Raw genomic sequence first — 24,288 nt, 5'->3', positions numbered from 1 at the left:
TAAATATTGTGTAGTGCACCAATAAAGATCTTAATATTTTTCATACATAAGAACCATATATTTATTTTTGTTGTGATTAAAAAAATAAATAAATATTTATACAGAAAAGATATAAAATATTTAAAAAAATAAAATAATAAAATAAAAAATACAATAAATATTACTATATTATTATTTTTTATACTTAAAAAATGTTTATAAAGTTTATTAATATATTTTAAGTCTATGAATAATGATCATGCATTTCCATGGATAAGTTTTCTTATACAAAAATAATTATAAAAGTACACTCTTATTAGGTAGGTATTGGATATATTTCGTGTTTTTGTACACTTAGAGTACCATTAGATTTCATCGCGTGATGTATTGTTCTTAAATGGCATTGCTTATTAACTCAATATAATATGTATCATTATAAAATACAGAACAAAAAATATAATGTATGTTGTATATTTTATTTAACATAAATAGTTTTTTTAACACGTTTTATACAAGTAATAATTTAACTAGATCAAAAAAACTATTCGACATTTCATATTGTGTATTGCATTTTAATGAATTGTAAAAATAAGTAAGAAAAAAAACATAACACAATATATTTTTATATGGCTGTTTTTATACATACATAGTTTTAAGATATATTTTATTTTTTTTTTTTTATTAAAATATTTTTAATTATATTTCATTGATAAAGAACGCAATACTTTCCTGAACTGGAACTGAAAATGTACATGCACATCGAATATTAATAAACCAATATTTTATTATTTATAAGCATTTGAATATCGGACTATCGGAGTGTAAGACCGTTTGAAATGTAAATCTGAGCACAAAACACGTGAAAATAAAAGAAAAAAGATATCCTTTTATGTACAAATTGTACTGTAACGCGATGGGTGAAAAAAATGGTCTGTCACGCGACGACGGATCTTTTTAATATTTTTAATCTTATAACGCCGAAGACGTCACGCGATCGAACCAGAGGCTGCGGAGGGAGATTATAGGAGCGATTCACCGATTACAATAATAATAATAATAAATGATAAATGATAAATGATAATTATAATTCACCGGTCGAAAAGGTGTGCGAGGTATACACGGCCGTCAGACACCGCTTGCGGTCGTCCCGGTTCCGGAAAAGTCCGCTACGTTGCGCCATCGGTTGCATAAAACTTGCTCGACGTGATTCCACCGTGATGGTGCAGGCCGGGCGGGAAAAAAGCTCGCCATCGAATCATTTCCTACTCCGTCGCCGAACGCGAGCGCCGGTCTCGCACGTCTGTCCGTTCGCGATTTTCGTCCGCCGTCGAGATCGTCGCATACCTTGTGGTATTATAATAATATTACAATATTTTCCAATCGTGTCGTCACATTCGCGCCGCCCGCTTTAAACGTTTGCTGGTTTTTGTTTCGTGTGTTTTTTTTTTTTGGTTTTTTTTTATAAGAAAATTTGTTTGGCTTCGTCCGGTAAAACCGACGGTAAATCGTTTCGCGAGTGTGCGTGTGAGTTTTTGTTTAGTTTGGTGTTTTTTTCACTGCAGAATTCACGGAGATCTGCAGCACACCGTCATGACGACCGTGCCGCACTCCGGAATTTGAGAGAGGTCAGTAAACGTTGTGACTTGGGGTCATCCAAAGCATGTTGTCGGGTGCGGGCCACGAATTCGTCGGAAAAATTAAACGTATATCGTCGACGTGTCTTCGTGATGTGCGTTCACATTATATATGCATATATATATATGTGTATATTTACATGAAGACGATGGTGTCAAAATTGTCGTCGTTTCATGTTAATGCTTAGTGACGTTTCTCGATTAAGTGAATCTTCCAAATTCTATATTATATAAATCATTTCCGCATACCTATATATAACGTCGTATATACTTTTTCGTATACGGTAGTTAATGACACACACATACATGTATGTAGACAGATCGATATGACAATATATGCATATATATATATATATATATATATAATATACATATGTTAAAAAATCAGAAGAAAAAACACAATCTTTATAAAAGTTTATCCGTATAAAAACTTCCAAATGAGTTTTTTACTCTATTCTACGAGTTAACCGATACAAACGATTCGGTCGTATAAAAACTTTTTAACACGATCGCCACACTATAAACTGGTCGCTTCCCCCATCCTTTTCACGAAGAATGCTCTTTGAATGTCGATGGCTTTCCGCGTAAACTATTAAGGGGGTAGGTTTTAAAAATCCTATGAGATGCGTGTCCGGCTATAATAATTTACATCGCTTTTTGTAAGAATAAAACCACAACGCATTTGAAAAATTTAAATACTACAAAGCAAACCACAAATGTTTAACAAAGAATACAATTTTTTTCTTTTTTAAGGAAGGGGTTTTTTTAGCATTCATTTTTGCTAACAGTTTTTATATTTTAAAAATCTTGTTTTTAACATAGTGTTTGATCAAAGTATACAGCCTTTTAAAAAGATTATGTATTTCATAAATGACTCTCACGTTATAATGGTATAAAGTCTATGGACTTAAATACTACTTACCTATACGGCTATACCATATAAATTATATAACATCGAATCAAAATAAACACTAAATAATCTAAACTATTAAGCTCAGTATTAACTGGTAGGTTTACAATACAAAAAATATAGCCAAAATATAAAATCGTCAATACTAAGATTGCTACAATTTATTAATTTTAATATTTTTGTAATAAATTCTAGGAAAAATAACCACTTACAATGAATAATTTTATTTAATAACTATCGTATATGTTTATAATTTTTACAAAAATAATTAAATGTTTCAAATAGTGAATAAAGTTTTGAAAATTGATTTATTTTATAGCTCAAGAAGTGAAAACTTATAAGGTTTACACTTACATTTAAATATTATTTCATTTTCTTGTAAATTACAGAATATTGTTAAATGTGTGTGCACCAATAGGACATTATAATTATATACTTATTATTGCAATGCTAGTTAAAACGTATAAAATATTTAAATATAAATTTAAAATGTATCAGTATAATATAAATAATCTTCAAGCTAATTAATCTTGGATTATTGAAATTTAACAAATACATAATAATAACAATAAATAAATATATGAAAATTTAAATTGGACTAAATATTATGATTGTTTAATAAAACTATATATAGGTACTTATAAAGAGTATACTTAGGTGTTACATGCATTATCATTATATTATATGAAATTCATAAAATAAACAGTGTACGTATGTTATTAACCAACCTTAAAAATAATTACTACTATGAGTAGGTGCATTTACGATGTACCTATAATAACATACTATTCAAACTAGTATATTTTAATAAACAATAATCCTCATATTGTTAACATTATTATAAATGTTTGATTTTAGAATTAAACTGAGAAAAAATATATATTGTTATATAAGAAGCATAATATAATTGTGCAACAGAATAACTTAAAGGATTTACTAACCGATGTTTAGAAAATATACACATTTCGAACTTTTAATGATTGGAATTCATTAATAAATAATTTATAATTAATTAGATGATGAAAAACACAATTACTCTTCTAAATTTTATTTTTTTATGCATACAAACATTATTAAACATGAATACTAAATGGATTTGAAATTATAGCTATTACTTTAGCTCAAATCAATATTATTCTATAAAATATAATCATTGATAATCTTAAGAAAATGTTTATGGACTAAATTAATAAAATGTAAACACATTTTATTTTATGAATTAACCACTTATGCAAATGTTAACAATATGATAATGCAAACTATTTTTTTTATAAATCGATTTATTCGAAAAAAAAATTGAATCAGTAATATGTTCAATATTCTACATTAATGTACTGTAGCACTTATAATATATTATGCATTTTACAAACAATAAATTCTATGAAACACATTGTAACTTGTTTTATGTTCTATTAAATACTAAATTTTGTTGGTTTTTAAGTACTGAAAGATCTATTTCGCTAGTTGTACATAATTCATTACAAAGGGCAAGAGATAAATATGATAATACTATAATATATATATATATAAGCAAAAAATAAAATATATAGCATAAAAAATGTTAAGATCATTGTTTTTGTTGTAATTGGGTTAAGATTCTAAAATATTTTAATTTTTTGTTCATAGTTTTGTGATTTTAAAATTAATTTAACTTTAAATTTTAAATTTATTTAAAAATACTGTAAACCAATATAAAACGACTTTACCATTAGTATTATTTATTTATTATAACTGCATTAGTTTTTATTTATTATGTACTACGATTTATTTGAGTATTTGAAAACTAGTATGTCTTTATTATATACGTTTTGACAAATGGATTAGTAGAAGATGTATTATATGTATAATAGTGTTGTTTTTATTGATTCATGTGACATGAAAAGCAAGATTAATTTTAAAGAAAATATATTCAACATAATATATAGTCTATACACTATACAGTGTAGGAGTACAATACAGTATTTGGTTTCTAATTCTCAAAAAAATCCTAAAGTTGTAATTTATATAATTATATACAATACATTATAATAAACCATGTTCCCAGTATTCAAAAACATTATAATTTAATTATAATATTATTTTTTTTTCTTATTCAACCGAACATAAATTTGAATTTTATAATATTTACTATTTTGGTATTAGGTGTTGGCGGTGCACAATGCACATTGCACATACATAATTTATTTTCATCGTAACGTTTTCGTCCGTCGTCAAAAGACATTTAATTATTAATTTTATTTTCATAATAAAATATTGTTAACCAACTGTCGTCCGTCCTGTTTCATTCGATCAGTTGCAGTACAATGACCGCTACCGCGCGAATAATGGTGCAACCCCAACATCATTAGTGGATAATAATAATTATACGAATTACACGAGTACTGAAGGGTACTTAGAATAAGAGGGGGACTTTGCATTCAGAAATAATAATACAACCGTAGCTGTGCGTTGTAATATTTTCATACGTGTATGTTCGTATATAAGCGCGTTTGATGGCAATCCAAACACAATTTTATTTAGGCGTGTCCAAAGACATACATGTTTATATATTATATTTTATTTATGAAAATTCTATAGGTTTAGGACCCTTTTTACCATCGTATACGATATATATAATACTACATGTGATATGTCATATGTTTGTATAGTGTACACTTATATTGTAGTTGTGTTTATGTACCGGGTACACATAATAATATAATATAAGTACGATGTGGTGTTCAATAATTTGATTTTGAGTTGTCGATATCTTTGCACGTAATATGAGATTAAATGTTTCGAGTTTATACAGTAGGTAGGTAGTATACTTGCACCAAGTTCGGTGTTGTTTTACAATATCCAAAATTAACCTATTTTATATTATTATATATTGTAAGACAATTTGGCATATTTTCAGCAATATGTGTAGTGTGTACAGAGTACAAACTAGATAATATTACGGCGAGTGTAAAACGTGCAGTGTGTGTTTATAAATCAACGCGATATGGTGGGTAGACTAGGTAGTTGCTGTTCATCGTGAAGGTCCCTACCTTAATATTATACTCGGTATTGTCAAGACCATAGAATGACAATGTGTAGAATACTATAAAATCCCAATTGGAAATAAATGGTTTCAGTATGTAACAGTTTTACGGACTATAACGTCAACGTTACTATACTTTTCAGCGTTATATAAAAATAAAACAAAACTAAAAATATCTATAAGTATCGCATTAATTTTTGTATAACGTTTTATGAAAATATGATTTCTATTTCTTATATTATAAATAATAATATCGTCAAGACTACAAGACTAATAATTGTAAATTAAATTCTAAAAAATCGTTGAATTTTCATAAAATTGCAATATTAATAATATAATACGTCAATTGTCGACCTATCACAAAAAAAAAAAAAAAAATAAAAATAAAAAATGTAATTAATTAGTCCATCGTTTTTGCTATTTTATGTATCGAGTATCATCCTATCGAAATTAAATATTTAAACGGCAGTAAAAAAGAAATGTTGGTGCGCACAATTGGACGGTATACCCACCCCGCATACAAAAATAACACACGTTGTCGTCAATATATTATAGTATTTCTATTACGCGTTTGCTCATTATTTATTTATGATTTTCCTTCCAATTCTTAGCCTATACCCATTGCTCGAGTTGTTTTTGCTTGCCTTTATCAAATCTCGCGAAACGGGAAAATAGAAGGCGATTTTACGAGCACCATCAATCCGTATCCTGTGTCGTCGGGTGTACGCGTGTGCGCTTGTATAAGACCAGCGGCTGCTCTACGCGTTTTATTTTACGACCATACATAACAAGGTGTTTTTTTCTTCGAAATGATTTATTCTCATTAAATAAGTTACGGAAATTATATGTATAAAAAAAATAGTGCTCCTATTTGTACAGAGACATTATGACGATGGACGAGGACTTACGATTTTACGAATCGACTTGTAAAATTTAAGTTGGAAATTCATAAGTAGTTCCCAAGTAATAACTTTATACTATAAATGAGAATATTCATATTTGTTTTTTTTTCTCTTTAAATATTCATGTTATTTTAAATTATTATTTAACCATCGTTTCAACACAGTCAGAGTTTCACATTCGCGCGTGCCTACTTACTTTTTTTTTCATTAATAAACCAATTGTCAAACAAAAAGCTTGTATGAGCTTTATATAGATAAATAATTCATTTTTAGATATTTCTTTACTGTTATATTTATTTGTATATGATTTATATCTTTATATATATACATAATACATATATATATTATATTTATTCTGTATGTGTGTTCAAACTCTTCCTAAACGGTTGGAGAGATTTTTATGAAATGTTGTGTGCGTGATTAAGTTTATTCGAGAAAGGTTTAGATTCACAATTTGATCCGATAGAAAATAGATTTAATTTTTAATTAATTCATATTAGTTTATATAATTATAGGTCATCAATAACAAGATCTACGGTATCATTTTTCATACCACAGAGATACAGTGATCATGTAGGTAAACTAACATTAACTACATTAACACGTTGGAATACAAACAAAATCCAAGACAGAAAGTGATTGAAATCCGTTTGACCACGGTAGTGTTTTAATTTTTTTAATAATTCATGCAACTGCATACAAATTAAAAAAATATGTATTTTTGTTAATATTAAGATTTAAAAATGTATTTAAATATTTATTTTTTGCACACTTAAAAATAATATACATAAATACCAAAAGCCAAACTAATACACCGAGTCGGGGCGGCTAGTATACATATTATTATACAAATAAATATACATCATTTTTTATATTCTATTGGCACAACCTATGGTTTAATGTATACTCATTAAAGGGGTAAAAAAATGTTTTTCACCTAAGTACATCAACTTACGTCAAATGTAAGTATTTTTTCTCTTTTATCAAGAATATCGAGTAACCCTATTATTATTTGTGTTCAGGACGAAATGACTAGTAAAATAATAACGTATACCCGAGTGTATATTATGTATATTGCCGTTGAACACGTGAATAATTTTCCTATAACGCTAACTATCGAATGAAACGATAATGGTGATATTTGTATTCATGCTGGAAATCTGTTTTCACACCACATTTGCTATGTTACAAGTAAGAACAAAACAACAAAAACAGAAGAAAAAATTCAAATGTGTCAAATGGACATAATACGTGTGTGTTGTCTCTTGGGGTCTGTACAAAAAAAAAAAAAAATGAAGAACAAAGTTTTTCAAGGGTTTCTCATCGAATTTTTATGACCTTTCGTTCGTTCTGCAGTACTCCAGACAGAAATGGATTTTAAATGCAATAAAATAAATGTCATACTTAGTGGAAAAGGGCATTTGACTATTTTTTTTTTTCAAAAATTAAGGACCGTTTCTACGACAAATCGCATTATTTTATTTATTTTAAAGACCACTTTAACCGGTTCGTTATAATAATTATTTATTATATAGCCAAACATAAATGTATATATATATTTTTAGTATTAAATATAAAAGAACGAAAAATATGCTCAGATATTGATAGTTTATAAGCTGTAATCACAGAATAACCAACAAGAAAAAACATTAGCTAAATTAAAAATCGATTGTTACGTCTAAAATCTATGGTCTTGTCTTCTCATTGGAATAACTTTTCTGCTAACTTTATTTATTTCCTAACTCATATACAAATAACAAAAAATACTTGAAACTTTCACCGAATGTCTATATTATCATTTGCTATACATCATAAAACATTTTAAAATAAATATTTATTATTATTATGTTAATAATATAATCAATGCAACATTTATGGAAAAAATTTAATTAACCTACCTACTGTAATATTAATATTAAAATAAATAACTAACAATATATAAAACATATAAAATATACTTATTACTTAGTGTACAATTAATAAAGCCTAATAGATCGCTTTAATCAGGATAGTTTTTCGTAGACAATAATAATATTTATTCATTGAATTCAAATTTATCACATATATTACAATGACTCACTTGATACCTATTGTAAATTGTACAGGAAAGTGGTAACCACTTTTTTTTTTAATTCAGTGTCACTAGGTAGGGTGAATAATAGGAATTATTCCTAATTATTATATTGGTGTGGGTTGCAGTGATTTTCCATCAGGTATATAAAATCTACCCCTTCCTCTCATAAGAACATATAGAATGTGGTACTATAGGTCTTATATCATATACTTTTAGACCAAAATATTGAGAAAAGATCTTCTCTATACTGTGTAATTGATGAAACATTAGGAGAGATAAGCAGTCATGCAATTTCTTTAACCAATCTCATTGTTAATAATTGTCAGTATACACACTTAACAACTATAATAATATAATGCATGTATCTAAAATAGAATTAATTTAATAGATCTATGATATAATGATTATAGTATAATGTACGATAGTATATTATTATATTATGTGTATTATTATTCTATTAAGAAAATAATGGAAGGATTTATTAGAAACAGAAAAATACTAAAATAAGGTGATAACGTGCGTGGTAAAATTTTGAATTATTGCACAATCCCGTAATTCTTTTGCGTATGTGCAATCATGTACCTATGTATTATACTTTGATCAGCGTATCCAAGTTAAGCTGTTGGAACTACAATCATATTAAATCAATTAGTATAAGATCTATGATAAATGTTATCATATCTTTGTATAGTACATAATATCTGTAATACTATAGGTATAAAATAAGTGTTTTTAAATTTAAAAATTAAATGTATTTATGGCTTATAAACAGTTGTGTGTACCTATTTTAAATTATTTGGGTTTTTTTTTTAACGATTGAAGCAATCTTAAAACTAGACATATTATAACTTTAGAACAACGTTTTGTTACTATACATATATTTAATATACCCTTAAGAAAATATTATGTATTTTACATAATCCTATAAATAACAAAGTTTTAAATGTTAAGGCAATATTTAAAACTTTCAACTACAAAAAACCTATTATAATATGAAAAAATTTAAATTTATTTAAGATTCATCTCACCATCTCGTCAGTTGTTGTTCTGCACTTGATATGACTTGATAGGTTTGCGTCTATATTCTTTACTTTTCCTTATTTCTTAGAATTTATCAAAAATGTTTAGTCTTTTTCTCAACAATGATCTCAATTTCTTTGGGGATAATTAAAATTATCAACCAAATCTTCATTCTAAAATCAATCAGGTTTTAAAAGTTTTTAAAGTAACTTTAATATAGACAATATTTTTTATAGCAATAAGAACAAGGACGCTTTACATATACAAATAATAATAATAATATCAAAAATAAAAATTGTATGAAAAAATTACACTAAATCGTTTTGTATATTTGTCTCAAAATTATCTTGCCTACAAAAAAAAAAATTAAATAAATAGTCGAATCACCTACTAAATTCACATTATACAAGTTATTTTGATATACAAAAATTACATTTTCATCTACTCATATAGATCTAATATCAAATTTTTTAATAAATAAAAAATTTACTTCTTTATAAATATATATTATTAAATCATAATAATAATAATAAAATAACAATAACTAGTAAGTAGTATAGTTATCATAAACGTATAGCTCACCAAAACAACCGAATTCATAAAAAATAAACTTACTAACCAAGTCTGAAGTGAGAAATATTAAAAACGTTGGAAATAATATCTCAAAAATACCTCATCTATATTGTTTGTTGACTTTTATCTTTGTGAAATAACAAAGACATTCTTGAAATAAAATAACTATGTTTTATGAAATAAATAGACAAATCACCTAAATTAAGAGGTATAATAATATATAACCTAATAACCTACCTAAAAGTTAATACCTACAATGTTTATAATTTAAATAATTTTATTTAGCTCTTACTCAAATGATAATTTAAGATTTGTTTAAACTTTGAAGCGTCAAAAACCATAAATATATAACTCGCGCTTAACCGCATTATGCCAAATATGCTTTATACAATGATAACCAAATTTTAACTTACCATGGTTTTTGAAAAAAATACTAAAAATCTGTTCATACTTCATAGTAATATATCATAGTAACAAGACAATTTAAATTACGGTGTTATGTAAGTACAATTAAGTTTTTGAAAGCACTTCAAATTTAAATAACGATATTTCTGATCGACAAATTTATTCATGTTTTAAAATCTAGCACCTGCAAACATTCACGACATAATTAATACAAGTGATATCTAAAATATGTATTGAAATGAAAAAAGTTCAATAAACTTCTTTCTTAAACAAATTAAAAAACTCTAAAAAATATCAATTGATTTAACTAACTTTTGACAATTGTTATTGACAAATTTAAGTTTAAAAATGTCAACCACCCGAAATACCAAGTATTGCATTTTGTCAATATTTTTTATTGGACACAAATAGATAACTCAGAGAAAAATGAACCTCATTATTTATTTAACGAGATAAAAATTTACATCGCAGTAATTACTGAAACGCATTCTGCACAATAAAAATAAAAGATCAAATTAATTAAAAATCAAATGAAAGTGATGTTTTGAATGGTTTTTCTCTCAAGTGTTTAATTTTTTATTCGTATTCTTTCGTTAATTCTCAAATTTGCTTTTTATGCTATTTTTTTAGGTACATAGATTGTAATACTTTTAATAATAATAAAAAAACCTACCTCCCTGCATTCATCTTCTTTTTAATTTAATTTATTGCGAAGACTGGTTTCCTATTTCTTTTATTATTTTTTTATTTAATTTAAACTACTATAATAATTTATTTTAAGCTATAAAATTATAATAAGATTAAAAAATCATACTAAATCTAAATCTATTTTCAACAAAAGTCGGCGAAGGGAATATTATTATCAGTTGGATAAGTGCAATGTTCACTGCTAATACGATAATATTTAATAAAATAAATAAATAGAAATTAATAATTATAATATACTCATTTATTATTAAATTGGTTTACGTTAAAACAGTTTTTATAATGTGCGGGGTAATGGAGGGAACCAATACATGGTCTAGTGTACACATGGTATACGGCATTGTGTACCGTATACGTGACATAATGTAAATGGTCGTATAATTACCATTGAATTGTCATAGAATCGTTATTCACCGTACGCCCAATAAAACGTGGTAATTACCCGGTAAATAGTGTGGAACATTTAGCCATGAATTATAATATGACTCACTATTTACCTGCCTAAGGGTCAACGTGAGACAGGGGATGCGGCAACAGGGGAAGAATAGCAAAAAGAAGGGTGAAATCCGTTTGTGGAACAATATAACTACCGTTACTCACGCCATATTCTATGGTCGAACGATTCGCATTGTTTGTATCCTCCAATGTAACCTACCGTTTCCATATAATATTGCTTAATGCGTGTGTTTATTTATATAAATATTAAATATGTATATACATTATACACACACACACACACACTCACACTAATTCCCTGTATTTTGCAGAGCACATTACGTATCATATTCAGCGATCCACATAGTTATACTGAAATTTTGTCTAGTAAAATAGTTATTATCATTCTCGACTGGTTTAAACTTACACACTCGCATTTGTCGTTAAAATATTCATCATAAAATATAGTTGTAATCCCGTTCGGAATTTGAGTTTTTACCAATATTAGTAAAATACATTACCAATAATTGTTTATTATTTGTTCAAACTTTGTTAAGGATTACACACGTACGAGACTTATCGTAAATATAAAATTATAAAATATAATAGATGTCTGGTGTAGTGATACAGGTCATATAATGTATAGTCATAAATATTTAATATGAATATATTAGATATTATAATGGTTACCCCGCACTCGATATTTAAGTGTAATTTGGCCATAAGATGGACTTATGATAAATGTTAGAACTAACGAATTACGTAAGAATTATTTTTGATTAGGACATTTAGGATTGATTATATCATACATGTTAGGCTTTGAGTAAAATTATGTTATTATATAGGTTTTGCATTGATATTAGTTTTCACAACTTTTTTTGTCTTTAATATTTTTGTTATTGCATTTTTCTAAAAAAAAAAAAATAACAGCGTTGTATTTTATTTTCATGAATTTTTGTGAAAAAAAAAACAAAATTTTTCCTTCCAAAATTAGTAACTAATAAGTAATAACGATTTTCTGTCCTGACATTTGGACACACGTCATGTACAGTACAGACGAAAACAGGTTTCTGTACATCCTCATTCAACACTGCAATTTTAGAAGTTAGGAATTGGTGTCAATGGCAGTGTGTTACGTGGATATGATTATAATTAGTGTGTTCTCTGGTTAGACATAATATAGATCCGATTCGTCATAAGAAACCTGTACCAAAGTTAATGAAATCATTTTTTTCTTTTTTAAAGTGTCTTCAAACACAAAAATCAAAAAATAATAAATATATTATATCATTGTAAAAGCAATACATATATATGTATGACTAAGTTGAGAATTAAAAATTATAAATTCATCACAAAATTATTAAAAATTAATTAAATTCTTCAACGAAAACGTTAACACTGTGTCTAAAATAATCATTTAATAGCAATCAACATTTTATTATTATTTAAAATATTTTGACAAGTTAAGAGTTGTTGTTCAATTCAATATCTCTACCGTAAGTCCATAATCATAAAATTTCGAATGTGCCACTCTAATGATTTTGTTGCGCCTCGTACCTTTCATAAGACACTATGCGTAAAGTGACTCGAAGAACTTTGTCATTACATTCTACACATATATTTATATGACAGAAAAGAAGCTTTTATATATAGATACACATAATGTTATGTCAAAACTACCGGTGTTTATTATATTACACTCTTTTGTGCCTTGAAAAGTGTTAATTCCCATGAGGATCACAAATCAATGTATTCATTTAAATGAATGCTATAACGGAATGAAAACGGTACGCATGAGAAATCTGCATTAATAAGCAGTGACATAATTGTATGAGATGCATTCGAGTGCACTTGCACCTACCTGTATAACTTTCTGAAAGCACTTAATAGTTAACCATTATTATCTCCACAGATAATTTCCACTTGAAATATACCTACGATTACCGTGTTTATATTACATAATTAAATATTTAATTTCATGTAGTATGAACATTGAACAATAATATTAATTTATGTCGCTTGTTTATAAAAACTTAACACAATTTTATATCATATATATATTATAATATATATTTATACTTACTTCATTCATTATTGTAGTAGTCGTATATGTCTCGATTTTAGAGACGATATTACGTAGTATTGTGGTTATTTTAGTATCGTTGAATGCAGGTTATAGGTATTGTAAAGGATTTTTTTTAACTGCTCAAATATTATTTATGTTTTAAGGACTTGAAGGGGCTTTGCACCACCACTCCCTCCATTATGTATACTCTATTTTTATTTCCAAGTTTCACTTATGAGTTATGAACATAGGAGGAATTTAGATTAGCTGGGTGAGTTATATTTACGATAACTATAGGCTATAGTTGATAAAATAAATACATTTTAGTTGTACCTATAAATGGTATAACTGACGATGGACTTCATAAGTATGTTATCTTTCTCATTAAATTACCGTAAATAAAATTGAAGTAGAAAAAATTACGTTACACCAATTAGAGTTTTACGAAATTAAATGCAGAGTTGGAGAAAAACGGTGGCGATTTTCGATTTGCAAATAATCGAAATCATGATATCAGTTTTTAAGATTTTTTAACAAACAAAAACATCAAAACCAGGTGCGCTGGATTTCAACAATTAATATCTCTGTATAATAATTGTTTTTAATAGGTACTTAAAAGATTATTATTTTTACTAGGTATTAACTTGAGGTTTTAACATGAATTATAGCTAAAGAATCCAAGTTTCTTATTTTATGCATTTTATTCATTAAAATAAACTGTACATTTTGTATCTCCTACTACATGTTACATAAACCTTGGTAGAAAATATCAATAAACTTTTGTTACCTACTTAGTAATTATTTTTATTTGTTTTTTCCACAGATATTTCAGTTATTTACACGTCGTGTTATTATTTCATGAAGAATAATGGCACCCACACCGTAGTTTGAATTTTGAACCTTACGCGATTATAAACGGGAAAATAATTAAACAACGACATTAACGATTCGCAATTTATTTGTTGATATTCGGATTCAATTGAACGACGGTTTATAAACATAGCAATCACCACCATGGTTCTGAGGCACGGATTCTGTCGCCAGTGTTCCGATATGCTGTTGGTCGTCTGCGCCATTACTATCGTCATTACAGGTAAGAAAGTCTCTCAGTTAATTCGTTATAAATATTATATACTATATTTTTCATCAGGTCAAAAATATTTATTTATTTTTATTTTTGTAGTGAAGTAAACTCTGTGTATAATTACATTTTTATTTTTAAATTTTATAATCTAAAATAAAAATAAAAATATAATAATATGTAATGCAAACTTGTAGCTGTGCACATAAACACATAATTTTATGAGCATAATACATTGTACAGGACAAAATATCAATTATAATCGTAGACCGTGTAGTATATAATTTAATCTGTCGATTAAAATCTACGAAATACTATTATATATTGTTCATGGTAAACCTAACTAAAATATTAAAAATTACAACAATTATATATAAAAATGTACAGCTTTTATGCGCACAAACAATTTAAAATACTCATTACCTGATATATAAATTATGTTGGTAATAATAGTTGAAGGATACATTAATTTGATTGTAAGTTGAATTTTACGTTATTGATTTTATTTTATTACATTTTATTACAGTGAAGTGTCAATCTGATAAGACAATAATTGTTTTTAAATACTTTTAGTATAACGTAAAAAGTGTTTACAAATTGTAAATAATATTCTTTAATAATAAAAAAAAACAAACAAACAAATATGTTAACTATTTGATTTTGTATTAACAGTAAATAAATAATAGTTATTGTTCGATTTGTTCATCATATATTTGACTATAAATAACAATTTGAATTCTATATTATTGTATATTTTTATATTATATGCAGAGGAGTGTAGACTACATGGCATAATCGTCCGTATCAAAAATGAAATAATACGACTTTTCGTAGTTTTAATATTGGTTTAATTATGTTTATGTAAAATATGGGATTAAATTGTCCAAATTAATATAACATTTAGAGATAAAAAGATTTATAATTTTTAGGTAGATTGTTATGTAATAGTTTTTGATACTTATATTTTAAAGCAAGAGCCATGCGCCTCTAAGTTGGATGGATAAAAATCAGGCATAGAGACGATATTATTGATAAGTAGTAGTATTTAAACAATATCATGTCAAAAATAAACAAGCCGTAAATTAAAAATAATTGATAACTGTGTTAATAACGAACATAATTATTACAATTATTGATAAAAATAAAACGATATTATCATTGACTATAAATAGTTATTTTATAATTCTTGAATATTATATACGAACTGCGAAAAATGTCTTATTGTATAAAGGATCCCTACTCCTCACCCACTCACCACTCATTTTCCAATCCTCCCTGCAGACTGTTTCCGACAGAACGAGACAAATTCATCATCGTTTCATATTTATTTGTATACTGTATTAGGATGTTTACTATATTGAACCATCTCACCGGGCATCACTAGCTTGCGAACGTAGGTCAAAACAGTCGAAACTTATCTATTTTAAGAATACTATAGCTAAAAAAAATATTTTGATATAATATTTATTTATACATAATTTATAATATATATTATTACATTCAAATTTGTAAAAAAAAAAAAATGTTTTGTAATAATATCAAATTTTTATTGAATATCCTTAGTCGGTAGATCTTGTATCAGTGTCTCCTATGATGGCTCGCCACTGTTTAAAACAAAACGGTAAATTATATCGATAGAAAATAGTTATAATATAAAAATCGTGCTGTAAACAATTAATAGAAATATATATATAATGAACAAAATATAGATCAGTAATGTAGGCAACTCGTTTTGTTCCACTCATCTCGATGCAGGATTGTGGAGTATTGTAGTATTAAATTTGAAAGTAACGATAAATCATCTCACACGTAAAACGATTTTGAGCCGAGCTCTGTCAAAACCGTGGCTCAACTGTTTTAGACGGTTGTCAGTAGTACTTTATACAATTAGTGAAACTACCGATAAAATCGGAAAAAAATAAATACTCTCAGTACCGCCTAGATTTCCAATTGGTAGAGAGGGTCGTACGACAACTTTTGAGCGCGTCTAATAAAAAGTATTTCCTCCCCCCCCCCCCAAAAAAAAATATAAATATTAGAACAATAAAATAAAAATCAAATCTGTAATAATATACTTACTACCAATTAAAATTCTTTTAAGTCTAAAATCTAAATTTATACGAAAAATATACAGTAAACACGTAATTGATTAATTTTAATTTGGGAAACTGATAGTTTTAAAGAATATGTTTATTTAAAAACGAATGTTATTTTCATTCCCGAGAACTATTAGTTCAAATAATTTATTAGTTTTAAAAGTTTTCAAGTATTTTATTTATCAACTTATTGATAGTAAAAGGATTGGTTTTAATTTATTATAACCACAATTTACTTACTTAATTCCATGTATTTTATGTTAATGATATAATTAATATAAATTTCGGTGAACAAAAAACGCCACTTTACTTATTGTAGATAAACTACGATTAAGATTAAAATGTTAATGTTGATAAAATATTTTAATTTAAGTAATAAAAGATGAATTTTTAATTAATTTTATGACACATTGATACACCTATTTATTATTTTACTCAAATATTATAATGCGACTTTCAGAATCGTGAAAGTTCTCGTGTAAGTGGACGCTGAATATAATACAAAACTATTAATTTATGTATAAATAAATAAACAGTAATTTTAATTATATTTTTAGAAGTATACTTATACATTTCTGTATTTTAAGTTAATTGATAATTATAAATATTCAAATTTAAGTTCTGGAGTTCACCAAACTAAACATTTTATATTATGTTATACAACATTTTTATTCAATATTCTGTAACTAACTATGAAATATTTTACGTAAGTAAAATAATATAATGTATAAATAAGCAATATATTTTTTATCGAGTAAGTTAAAAACATATTGTACAGAGTTTTTATCAGAGCAAACATAAGAAAAAGCCAGCTGAAAAAAATAGAGAATTTCGCATTGGTTCAATAAAAAATTAAATTTTAATGTCTTCTTTTATGTTATAAATATTAATATCTCTTCTTTTATTTCGTTTATAATATGTGAATGTAATAACTGGAAGCTTTTTGTCTATACGAGTGATATGAATTAATGAAAATGGAAATAACTTAGAGTTAACTAGTGAAGGAGATATTATATAAAATAAAGTAAGGTAAATCACTATAAGCTATTGAAAATATTAAATCGAGAAAATTAATTATTAACTTCATTACACCATAATTTTTTTTTAAACTATATGTGTATAGTAAATACTATATACGATGTATTAACTTTTGATTATTCATAATTAATGTTAAGTTTTTGTGTAAAATAATTTCTTTTATAAAATAAATATATTGTGATGTCGAAGATAGGATATTTAAGTATACTAAAGTAATTATTTAAAATTATTTTTATGTGCAATGTATAATATATTATATTTATTTTTATAAAAGCCATTCGCCAAAACAAAATAATATGTTATTTTTCTGGCGTTATATTGTGTATAACAACACTCTTAATTATTACGATCCACTGAAAACGTTCTTAATGAATATAAATACACCAACGTTTCATTTTTAAAATCTCATTTTAAAACAATATCACATGTTTTGTGATTGCTTTCGAGGGATAAAAATGAAATGCACTGCAGTTATAATAATAATCTAAAGTACGTACGATATTGCTGGTTTACCCCAACCACCAAACATTCGTCATCAGTTTCGAGCGGGTAGTTGGTTTATTAATATTTTAATGTTTAAATTCTGACCGAATACACAGTTTTGTTTTTAAACATAAAAACAGAATGTATACACACGTAACGTATCCCTGCGGTGATGGACGCGCAATTGAGTTCCGAAACCGACGACGGGATTAATGGCAGTCGGACAGCAGATAAAAACACAGGTTATACCGATGCGTCCCGTAGGGTAGGATAACGGGAACGGAGTGTATTATATATGCTGTGCGTAATAAATTTCCCGTTTAAAAACGAAAAGAGCTTAAAATGCGTATGACTAAAAAAAAAAATAGAGGAGGCATTTATATAGGTGTTTTTTTTTTAACCTCCCCTTATTCGTGCGGAAATGGAGTTTTCACACTCACGTTGACCCTGCTATAAATGGGTTGACTACACTTATTAGTCACCATACACTCAAATCGAGCGATAACATTTTTTTTATGATCGCGATCGTATTATATAGTCATAAATTAAATACATTAATATTTAAACAATCCTATGGCTAAAATTATAGGGGCGAATTTCCTTGTTACCTATCATCTAAACGATAAAATAAATATCCTTGAAACTATTATGATTCAACTGTTCATAATAGTTCTACTTAGTATTTGAGCATCGAAGTATATTTGTAACATTTTTTATTCGTAGTTTAAAATGGCCATATAATTAACCATTAATATTGAGTTTTGACCGGTCTTACTCTTTTCGTATTTTCTAATAGTTTTATTAAGTAATAATATATTCGTAATATGAATAACTTATTTGAGTACAAAACTTTATTGTATGATTTGTACGTATACTATAGAGAAAAAATAAACATGTAAAAAGTACCTGTATAGAAAAAAAAAATGGAATTAAAGTAAACAATCTAATCTTATAATGATGTTGAAATGTATCATTTTTCTTCTTGTAGAATATTAATGTGATAAGAAATTCAAAGTACTTTTTCTTGAGAAAAAAAAATCATATGCTAACCATAAAAAGTCATATTATTATAATATGACATACAACGATAATATATTTTTTTAAAACGTTTGTGATTAGAATTACACACTAATTAATATTTTTTCATATTTTTTCATTTAAACCTCCTTACCTCCTATATGGCTATTCATCCTTGCATAATATCAGGAGGAATAATATTTTTTATTTTGTCTCGTACTCTTATTAGACGTTCAGCTATATTCGCATTTGAGGTATCAGCGTATTTCAATACACGTTATAATTGTAACGAACCGCAATTCATTGGTTTCTTAGGTACTAGTATTAATTATTATTACAATTATCTTACTTCACAAACTATTACGTATCATCAAAGTACAGTTTTTCAATAGGCAGTTCTGATTTAACGTTTGAAAAGTCACGAATTTTCCGTGAAAGTTCTGTGTGATTATAAACTCAGTATTTTTCATCGAAAATCCTTTCACATCTTATATAAGTTATAAATTTATAATGACGAAAAAATTCCCGTTTTATAAAATAATATTTCATGCTCATGTATACGATCTTCTATTCAAAAGTACATTTGTGTTTTTTATTCAATCAAATTCTTATTCGGTATTAAATATTGAACTTTATTCTGCGTTGAACGCTTGCTATTGGCGTAATATCATACTGTTATTCCTTCAATTTCAAAGGATACTAAGAGTTCATTATCAAGTTTTGGAATGTAATGGAATAATCAAATGTCTCTTTTCCAATCTATTTTATAGACTAGATTTCTGATGTATGAAGGTGTTTAAGTATATTTTATTTTTGAATATTAAATTAAAATTAAAATAAAAAATTGAATTTTATTTAATGCCTATAGCCGATAATATAATAAAAACCTTTACTTTTAGGTTTCAATACATTTAATTGAATATTAAATGGTTTTTTATTCTTTTTTTACAAAATATATTGTTCCGTGTTCGTACGTTTAACACAAAATCTAAAAATATACCCATTAAAAGGTCAGCCTTAAAAAGTAAACATTTGTCTGTTCATATTACTATTTTTATTTATTAAATTTATTTATATATTTTTTTTTTATTGAAAAGTTTCACGAGAATATACAATTCAGTAGGTACACAAATTAGCAAACTATATTTACCTATTTTATGAATTAGTTATTGTGTTATTTAGTAATAATCTCATCGATACTGTTTGTAACCATAACTTTAAAAAAAAAAGTATGATTACAAAGATATAAAGTATATTTTTTTGGCTATAGTTTTGAAAAAAAAAAATAGTATAAAACATTTTAAGCAAAAAATATTTTGTAGCATAAAAGTGTATTATACCAATAACTATATTATTTTTACTATTTAAGCTAAATGTGTATACTTAAATGTAATAAAAAGATTTTCCTATATTTTTAATCTTCATACATTTGATAAATAAATTATATATTTTACGAGAAACGTTATAAGCGTTAAAAAATGTCTAGTGAAGTATCGAAATTAGCAGTAGTTACTTGTTATAAACTATACTATAAAAATTATAATGAAAAAAGATTAAAACCTCATTTAAAAAGCCAACTACTATTAAATATAAATATTAGACAAGTAAATATGAATTATAAAAAAAAACTTAATATTAATTAAGTTTTATTTATTTTTGTAGTTTAAATTATTATACAGGTATATTATAATACCACCTTATACATTATATTAGAATATTAATGTGTTGTGTTGGTTAATATTTTGTAATTATGTTTTAACTTTTTTTCTATACAAACATGTTTATCATTTAAAAATTTCACATAATCATTATTTAATAATATTAAATTTATTATAATATTATTTAATTATTTAGTTATTTTACATTACGCCCAAGTGATGAACTGTATCATATATTCAGGATTCTAGAGCGAATAAATCATCCATTGACGGTAATTTGTGAATCATGACATTGAGTTGTGGATTTTATTAGTAGAATGTTAACATTACATTTGCATTATAAAACAACTTTAAACATATTTCTGAAATATTACGAACTGATATTATTAAATACCTATTAAACAATTTAGGTGGTTAGATAATTTGTAATGGAAACATTTGTAGAGGGTATGGTGAAATTTTGAATTACTGGAATGAAGGTATAATATATTTTTTGAAACTTAGAAATGCACTTTGATAATTTTACGATGGAATTTGGACTATTCCAGTTTAGATTGGATGTTTAAGTTTGTAAGTTTCGATTATATCTAATATTGGACGTTATATTATTATGTTAAGCATTTATATTTATCTAAGAATATTTTATTATTAAGAATAACGTGTTTAGATATTACGAAAAGTCACAATTGATGAAATTAGTCGTTTAAAGCTAGTCGTTTTATTCTGATATAGGTTACCCAAGTAAACTAACCACAGCGTTGTGGATGATTACCTGAAAAGCGAACATTTTGTGCACATGGGAAAGGTATGTTGTTAAGCGGTAGTATGTGCAGTTTCTAGGTCTGGGTGTGAATGTACAAATGTACAATTAATGAACGTAGAATCATTAATTTTGATTCCCCGTTCATTGTATCAGATTTGCAATAAATTATGTGTAATTTACTTAAGTTTAAAGCCATTTTGGAATCTGAATGGAGATCTATTATAGCTTTGTCATCTGTAAAAATCATCAATAATTTCAAGGTTAGATGTATAATACTTTAGATCAGGGTTTCTCAACTAGTGTGCCGTGAGACCTCTATAGGTGTGCCGCAAAATTTCACGATTATTAATAAACGTCTACGTACAGTTTTGGTAAATGGTTAAAATATAATATAATATTTTTTTTTTATCCTAAATAAATACACCATTTTAAACTGTTTGCTAGTAATATACTGATATACAACTACTTTGGTATTAATAATTAATATGATGAAAGCCTACTATAAAAAAATATGCATACATGTATAAGTTAATAACATGTGTGCCACGGCTAAATATGGATTGGAATTACTGTGCCCGCGAAGGAAAAAGGTTGGGAAACGCTGCCTTAGATCAACGGTATATAAGTTGAATTTAAGTGGATTGGAACTGTTCGATAAAGTACTTCGTAGTGAATGAGATTTATTTCAAATAAGTCAGATCATAAGTTGTTCATATGTTTTTAAGTAAAATTTGAACATTAGATTGTTTTAATGTGAGAAAGATGGAGTTAAGTTTAAAATGGAGGCGATCAAAATTTTGGATCATGTTTTGGAATGAAGGAGTGCATAAACACGTTTTTTCAGTTAGTAAGAGTTGTAACATAAAATTGTATATATTTTTAATAAATGATTAATATGCATAAATATAATAAATAATAATTAATTAATATTAATATTAATATATGTTTATTTCAAATACTATAGTTTTGTAGATCAAAATTTTCGAGTAATAATGTGTTTATTCTTTTTTTTTTTTTTATGCGAGTCTTTGTTATTAAAACGCATTTAAGACCAAGCTACGTTCAATATTATTTTTTAAATGTAATGTATTCTATTTTAAACCGAGGATAATATTTTCAACCATTTGCATTCATAATAAAATTGATGTAATCATATTTCACGCAGAAACATTTAAACGTATCAAAAGTTTTCTAAACTTGGTAGTAAGTACTTTCAAGATAAATTTGAAGAATGTCAAAATAATAACATGCTCGTGGGAAGCTTTTCATCCTGCTTCATTTAAATGCTATCGCGATGTGAATTGCAATTTGCAATACTATTATCTGCAAACTTCAAACTTACCTACTAAGTACTTGTAGCGTTCTATAGCTGTTCTACTTTTAAAATAATAGCAAACGACGAGCTATTTCATATGATGAAATCTGATTGTGTTTTCGTGAATATTGTTAACTTTTTGCTTAGAAATAAATGACATTATATCTTAACAGAATAATGTTTATGTAAATGAGACTATAGTTTTTGAGTTCAAGTTTTCATTGTTAACAAGCATATTTATAGGGATAAAGGAACAGTCGTATAGAGCGTGTAAGCTCGTACTAAAGTCTTAATATTATATTATGCATAATAGAGTATTATTTTAAAATATATAGTATAGATACCAACTATTTTAATTTAATTCTATTGAAATCGTTTTTATTATATGTTCATCAATTTATTTTTCACGAATAATACAATAATATAATCGAGAATCACTATAGGAAATGCTTTATTTTTGCTTTGACGTTTTACCGAATTTTCTCATTATACGATTGTTGTAAATAATCAGTCATAATTATTATTATGTGCAATAATTTACCCACACAATAGATTACATACAATACATATACATCATACTGAGTGGATAAAAAAATATTAGTATTTTTGGTGGCGCGTGTGTGGGGGGGAGGGTGAGGTGTATATTTGTGGATATCTCTGACGGGACAATAGTGATTTTCGAAAATCCTCTTACTATGAGACGACAGCAGCAGCAGTAGGAAGATGAAAATGATGAGGAGGCGTTGCCATCGTTGACCTAATCGAATTCCGAGCGACCCCGCACCGGAGTCGATAAATTATCTTCTGGCGACGACTGCGACGAAGATGCGCTGTGATCTGGAGGAAATGAAAAATTACAAAAAAAAACATAATATCTCAACGAAAAAATAAAAGTATAAAAAACGGATGCGGTGGAAGGGGTTACATTTTGTCGTCGACGTTTCGCTTGTACATACACGTATGTTATTATACTATATATATAAATAATGTGTGTACACGTATTGCGTGACTTATTGCCAATCCAACGGTGAAAATAACCACTTTGATCACTCTTCTTTCGGGAAATTAAGCGCATTGTACACACATGCGAGATGTGTCTCTCTCACCCCGGCC

General features: G+C 26.5%; 1 protein-coding gene across 2 annotated transcripts in view; it reads left to right on the top strand.

The window, feature by feature from the left end:
* The first annotated feature begins 1,220 nt into the window (after positions 1 to 1,220).
* LOC114125365 (zwei Ig domain protein zig-8-like) overlaps positions 1,221 to 24,288 on the top strand; it is a 345,563-nt gene continuing 322,495 nt past the window's right edge. The window contains exons 1-2 of one of the 2 annotated variants that reach the window (XM_050198278.1): positions 1,221 to 1,604; positions 14,548 to 14,817. In XM_050198278.1, coding sequence (XP_050054235.1) covers positions 14,739 to 14,817 — 79 coding nt within the window. In that variant the 5' untranslated portion in view covers positions 1,221 to 1,604; positions 14,548 to 14,738. Of the gene's footprint in view, positions 1,605 to 1,687; positions 1,709 to 14,547; positions 14,818 to 24,288 lie in introns of those variants that run through there. The other variant, XM_050198279.1, reaches the window with a different exon arrangement.

This window comes from Aphis gossypii, chromosome 1 (assembly GCF_020184175.1).
Source record: "Aphis gossypii isolate Hap1 chromosome 1, ASM2018417v2, whole genome shotgun sequence".
Lineage (NCBI taxonomy): Eukaryota > Metazoa > Arthropoda > Insecta > Hemiptera > Aphididae > Aphis > Aphis gossypii.
The sequence above is the reverse complement of the archived record's forward strand: the minus strand, read 5'-3'. Positions and strand labels throughout refer to the sequence as shown.